The following is a 6,956-nucleotide window of genomic DNA, read 5'->3' as shown; positions in this document are numbered from 1 at the left end:
CGATTTCTGTTCTCATCCTGAAGGAAAGTTCTTAACCCGAGGTACTATTTCTGAGTTAGTGGAGTCTGTAACCTGAAGCGTCTGTAACCTGAAGTGTCTGTAACCCGAGGTACCACTGTATTGTTGTTGTTGTTGTTGTTGTTGTTGTTACAGTCGTACCTTGGTTGCCGAACGCCTTAGAATTCATACTCTTTGGCTCCCAAAAATCATAAATCAGAAGTGAGTGTTCCAGTTTTTGAACAATTTTCGGAAGCCAGACATCTGGCGTGGTTTCCGCAGCTTCCGATTGGCTGCAGGACTTTCCTGCAGCCAATCAGAAGCCGCACTTTGGTTTCCAAATGTTGTGGGAGTCGAATGGACTTCTGGAACAGATTCTGATTGACTTCCAAGGTATGACTGTATTATTATTATTATTATTATTATTATTATTATTATTATTATTATTACAGATACTTTGCACCATAGGCAGAAATCACTACTCCTTTCCTTTAAGCTGACCCGCTTATTTGAGTATAATTTTGAGTATATACAGTATAGTTCCCTTTGGGTTTTATGCTACCTTTAATTGTTCTGTGCTGATATTAGTTGTAGTTTTTTCTCGCTCTAACTGATTTTACCTAGCCTGGGGAGCGTTGAAACAGAAATTGGTTTAATTCCATTCAACTTGCCATTAATGCTTCCCCCGAAAGAATCCTGGAGAGTGGTGTGCTATAGATATGTATAGCAAAAGGCCAAATAGCTACTGAATTACTGAACAGAGATGATGATGAATTTCTTTTTTCTTATTTCTTAAGGGTCTTGCTTAGCCAAATATATCCATGGGGATGGAATGACTATGCATAGCTGGGACATTATCTTCCACTGCAATGCTCCTCAGCCCCATTCACATTTATTCAACAAAAATCTGAACAACCAAACAGGGCTTGTTTCTACATTTACTTAAGAAACCCTGGTTCTCCGTGTAACTGGTGAGATGTGGTTTTTCCACCTGCACGATTCATTCGTTTGAAACTCTTCTATCCTCTCTTTCTACCGACAGTGTTCGCAGCAACTCCCAATAAGGTGTGCAAAGCCATGAAAACACAATCAAATATGATGCTTATGACTTTATTTTTACACCAGAATTTTCAATATACGTTAAGCACAGGTTCAGCATACACCAAATATGCTAAGGAAAATCGTTAGGGACAACACCCAGTCGTGGAAATCTCCATTCAAAAGTTACTTTTATTATGCAGCAAGCAACTAGGATTTGCTTTGTTTAATTACAGGCGCAGGGGGACATTCCTCAGACCCACAGTATGCAAGAAAAACAGTTTCAACCGTTTCCTCCCCAACAATAAACACCCCCCCCCCCTTGCAGGCCAATGGGAACTTCTTTTCTAAGCCAGAAGGGAGCCAAATTTTGACAGGATCACAACTAGATAGAGAAGGTTTTAAACTCCCCTCCCCACATGCTGCTCCCTCTGAAAACCACATCTGTAATTAAATAAATTAAATTAAATAAAAAACACAGTCACATGTGATGTATTTAGTGCAATGTGTAGTTTACTCTTTATAATAATTGAGTGGGTGGCTGTAATGTATGACCAACTTTCTCACGCACAAGCCGTTTAGTAGATGCATAAAAGTAAAGGGACCCCTGACCATTAGGTCTAGTCGTGGCCGACTCTGGGGTTGTGGCGCTCATCTCGCTTTATTGGCTGAGGGAGCCGGCGTACAGCTTCCGGGTCATGTGGCCAGCATGACTAAGCTGCTTCTGGCGAACCAGAGCAGCGCACAGAAACGCCGTTTACCTTCCTGCCGGAGCGGTACCTATTTATCTACTTGCACTTTGATGTGCTTTCGAACTGCTAGGTTGGCAGGAACAGGGACTGAGCAACGGGAGCTCACCCCATCACAGGGATTCAAACCGCCGACCTTCTGATTGGCAAATCCTAGGTTCTGTGGTTTAACCCACAGCACCACCCGTGTCCCAGTAGATGCATAGCATGCACTAATTCTATTCTTTTAGAGCCAAACTAGGCAATATTGTCCGTTCCTTTGTTTGTTTAATCTGAGAATCATTTCCCTGTACTTTATCTGATGTAGGTAATGCCTGATTTTTTTTATTTTAAAAAGTCTTCCCTATTTATCGAAACATTTTTATCCCACCTTTAAAAATGTCTCAAGGATATGGAATTTCTTAATGAAGCTTTATTTAACAAACTGTATCCAAATAGTATTTTGTTTTTTAATCATTTGTGAAGCTCCTGGTACCACCTCCCAGTCTTCTTAAAGGCTGGCAACATCTGCGACTGGTTTCTGCTTTACCTGAGGGCTTTCATTTAGGCAGTGATTTTTTAAAAAAGTAATGAACAGCTGACAGAATAAACACTGCTGCCAGCAGCCTCCTGTTTTCAGGAAAAGATTCCATTGCCACAAAAGCTTACACCTTTTATTGACTATGTTGATGCTTCCTGCTGCATTAATACAGCTGAAGTTCACAGTTCTCCTAAGTACATGCACTATGCATTTAAAGCAGTCTCATATCACATTAAGGTAAAGGCACCCTGGACGGTTAAGTCCAGTCAAAGGCAACTATGGGGTTGTAGCGCTCATCTCGCTTTCAAGCCGAGGGAGCCGGCGTTTGTCTGCAAACAGCTTTTCTGAGTCATGTGGCCAGCGTGACTAAACTGCTTCTGGTGCAACGGGACAACGTGAGGGAAGCCAGAGCGCATGGAAAGGCTGTTTACCTTCCAGCTGCAGCAGTACATATTTATCTACTTGCACTGGCATGCTTCCAACTGCTAGGTTGGCAGAAGCTGGGACAAAGCAATGGGAGCTCACCCCGTCATGCAGATTCGAACCGCCGACCTTCCGATCGGCAAGCCCAAGAGGCACGGTGGTTTAAACCACAGCACCACCTGTGTCTCTGTTAAAAAGATTAGACCACATTACACAGCCGTGGCTTCCCCCACAAAGTCCTAGGAATTGTTATGGGTGCTGAGAATTGATTCTGGGATACAATTCCCAGAATGCCCTGGGAAGAGGGATTGACTTTTAAACCACTCTGAGAATTGTAGCTCTCTGAGGCAAATAGGGGTCTCCTAACAACTCTCATCACCCTTTACAAACTACAGCCGTACCTTGGTTCTCAAATGCTTTGGTACTCAATAGTTTTAGCCCCCGAACACCACAAACCCAGATGTGCTCCGGTTTGTGAATGTTTTTCGGAAGCTGAATGCCTGACATGGCTTCTGACTGAGTGCAGGAAGCTCCTGCAATGAATCGGAAGCTGTGCCTTGGTGTTTGAATGTTTTCAGAAATCGAACGGACTTCCGAAATGGATTCTGTTTGAGAACCAAGGTATGACTGTACACCTCTCAGTATTATTTAGCGGAAGCCATGGCTGTTTAATGTGGTATGATACTGAGATGTTGCACATGGTTAGCCCCCGTGTGCTGGTGTAGGAGGGCTTAGCTGGGTTGCAGCCATGACAGAGCTCTCCTGAGGCGTAGAGGGTCAGTGCATCTGTTAACAAGAAGTTTGGTGGTTTGAGCCACCCAGGAATGGGTGTGAGCAGGATTCCTGCATTGCAGAGGGTTGGACTAGATGACCCCGTGGGTCCCTTCCAACTCTACAGTTCTATGATTCGAAGAAGGGTAGGCCTTTAATCCTTTCCCTCTGCCCCATGCTGTGGTCTGATCAGATTTGGGGGCTCTCACCTGCTATTCACAATGGGAGAAAATCTCCAGTTTGATGCTACTGGAACTTTTCTCCCATGGGAAGGAGACAGAAAGGATGTCCATCAATACAATGGAGAGAAGGATTAGAGTAGCACCCCCATCATACCATGGACCTGATCCAGTTTGGATGCCCTGCAGCTGGCTATGATGATGATGGTGATGAAGATGGCTTGCGCAGCAGGGCCCAACCATGTGACAAATGTCACATCTGCTATTCTCCTTGCGGGACTGACAGAGGTTGATCTTTGGGGTCATCAAACCTATTGTTGGTTGTGAGGTTCACAATCATGTGGATCCCAAAGGTCAGGATCAGTAATAAGACTAGCGAGGACACCAAACCCATCCAAATTCCAGGGGTGAAGAAGGTTGTACAGTCACTGGCATACGAAAATTTGTGGCCTTCAACGCTAAACGCTTGAATCTGCAAAAGAGAAGGAGGGGGGAGAGGGTTGAGCTGCCAGGAATCTGTACTTTATGTCCCATGTCCGCTCGCAAAGTGTTCATTAACCACACACCCATCTTGTTTGTTGAACCATAGGAAAGATGTAAGTTAAAACGACGGAAAATCAAGGGGTATTCTAAGGATACAGCCCTGGGGAGAAGCCATTAACTTCAGCACATAGACATTGCTAGGCCACCTTCACGTAGCTAAAAAACTTTTCTTCCACCAAAAACAAAACAAAACAAGCCCCACAGAGTGATAGTTCAAGCTGCCCTTTGAACCCAGCTCCGTTGATTTTCTAAAGGACTCATCTATCTGAGGAAGACTCCTTAGGACAATGCCTGAGGCTGAACTTGGAATCTGACACAAAGTTGGGGGTCTCCCACTGAGCTAAGGCACCTCTCAAACAGGGGTAGGAAATAAGCAGGCTGAGTGTTTACTCACAGCTTGGCAACTCTATTTCCATTTTTTTTTGGGGGGGGGAGCCTGTATATTTAGGCCGTGGTTACATTTACACCATCATTTCATTTCGTTGCTTACTTTCTCTCATACCATCCACATTTCTCCAGTGAAAATAGGGATGTCTTATTCAATAGTAATAGTAGATGATAGATAGATAGATAGATAGATAGATAGATAGATAGATAGATAGATAGATAGATATAGATAGATGATCGATAGATAGATGATAGATAGATAGATAGATAGATAGATGATAGATAGATAGATGATAGATAGATAGATAGATAGATAGATAGATAGATGATAGATAGATAGATAGATAGATGATAGATAGATAGATGATAGATAGATAGATAGATAGATTGATGATAGATAGATAGATAGATAGATAGATAGATAGATAGATAGATAGAAGAATACTTGGCTAGTTTAGATGTATTCAAGTCTCCAGGGCCAGATGAACTGCATCCAAGAGTATTAAAAGAACTGGCAGATGTGATCTCAGAACCACTGGCAGTCATCTTTGAGAATTCCTGGAGAACAGGCGAAGTCCCGGCAGACTGGAGGAGGGCAAATGTTGTCCCTATTTTCAAAAAGGGGAAAAGAGAGGACCCAAATAATTACCGCCCAGTCAGTCTAACATCAATACCAGGGAAGATTCTGGAGCAGATCATTAAGCAAACAATCTGTGAGCACCTAGAAAGGAATGCTGTGATCACCAATAGTCAGCATGGATTTCTGAAAAATAAGTCATGTCAGACTAACCTGATCTCATTTTTTGACAGAATTACAAGCCTGGTAGATGAAGGGAACGCAGTGGATGTAGTCTACCTTGATTTCAGCAAGGCATTTGACAAGGTGCCCCATGATATTCTTGTAAAGAAGCTGGTAAAATGCGGTCTTGACTATGCTACCACTCAGTGGATTTGTAACTGGCTGACTGACCGGACCCAAAGGGTGCTCATCAATGGTTCCTCTTCATCCTGGAGAAGAGTGACTAGTGGGGTGCCACAGGGTTCTGTCTTGGGCCCGGTCTTATTCAACATCTTTATCAACGACTTGGATGATGGACTCAAGGGCATCCTGATCAAATTTGCAGATGACACCAAACTGGGAGGGGTGGCTAACACCCCAGAAGACAGGATCACACTTCAAAACGACCTTGACAGATTAGAGAACTGGGCCAAAACAAACAAGATGAATTTTAACAGGGAGAAATGTAAAGTATTGCACTTGGGCAAAAAAAATGAGAGGCACAAATACAAGATGGGTGACACCTGGCTTGAGAGCAGTACATGTGAAAAGGATCTAGGAGTCTTGGTTGACCACAAACTTAACATGAGCCAACAGTGTGACGCGGCAGCTAAAAAAGCCAATGCAATTCTGGGCTGCATCAATAGGAGTATAGCATCTAGATCAAGGGAAGTTATAGTGCCACTGTATTCTGCTCTGGTCAGACCTCACCTGGAGTACTGTGTCCAGTTCTGGGCACCACAGTTCAAGAAGGACACTGACAAACTAGAACGTGTACAGAGGAGGGCAACCAAAATGGTCAAAGGCCTGGAAACAATGCCTTATGAGGATCGGCTAAGGGAGCTGGGCATGTTTAGCCTGGAGAAGAGGAGGTTAAGGGGTGATATGATAGCCATGTTCAAATATATTAAAGGATGTCACATAGAGGAGGGAGAAAGGTTGTTTTCTGCTGCTCCAGAGAAGCGGACACGGAGCAATGGATACAAACTACAAGAAAGAAGATTCCACCTAAACATTAGGAAGAACTTCCTGACAGTAAGAGCTGTTCGACAGTGGAATTTGCTGCCAAGGAGTGTGGTGGAGTCTCCTTCTTTGGAGGTCTTTAAGCAGAGGCTTGACAACCATATGTCAGGAGTGCTCTGATGGTGTTTCCTGCTTGGCAGGGGGTTGGACTCGATGACCCTTGTGGTCTCTTCCAACTCTATGATTCTATGATTCTATGATAGATAGATGATAGATAGATAGATGATAGATAGATAGATAGATAGATGATAGATGATAGATAGATAGATAGATAGATAGATAGATAGATAGATAGATGATAGATAGATAGATAGATGATAGATGATAGATGATAGATGATAGATAGATATAGATAGATAAGGGGAAAAGGTAAAGGACCCCTGGACAGTTCAGTCAAAGGCAACTGTGGGGTTGTGGCGCTCATCTGGCTTTCAGGCTGAGGGAGCCGTTGTTTGTCCACAGACAGCTTTCCGGGTCATGTGGCCGGCATGACTAAACCGCTTCTGGAGCAACAAGACACCGTGATGGAAACCAGAGCGCATGGAAAT

The 6,956-nt window shown here is 43.5% G+C and overlaps 1 protein-coding gene across 1 annotated transcript in view; it reads right to left on the bottom strand.

Annotated features, from left to right (window-relative positions):
• Positions 1-1,631: 1,631 nt before the first annotated feature.
• The window catches only part of LOC310658140 (V-type proton ATPase subunit S1-like), a 48,853-nt gene continuing 43,528 nt past the window's right edge, over positions 1,632-6,956 (bottom strand). The window contains exon 10 of the mRNA XM_083399906.1: positions 1,632-4,149. Within this exon, the coding sequence (XP_083256032.1) occupies positions 3,940-4,149 (210 nt within the window). The 3' untranslated portion in view covers positions 1,632-3,939. The remainder of the gene's footprint in view (positions 4,150-6,956) is intronic.

The sequence above is a fragment of the Podarcis tiliguerta genome, assembly GCF_965153285.1.
Source record: "Podarcis tiliguerta genome assembly, chromosome: 10".
Lineage (NCBI taxonomy): Eukaryota > Metazoa > Chordata > Lepidosauria > Squamata > Lacertidae > Podarcis > Podarcis tiliguerta.
Note: the sequence above shows the minus strand (reverse complement) of the source record. Positions and strands in the feature narration are given on the sequence as shown.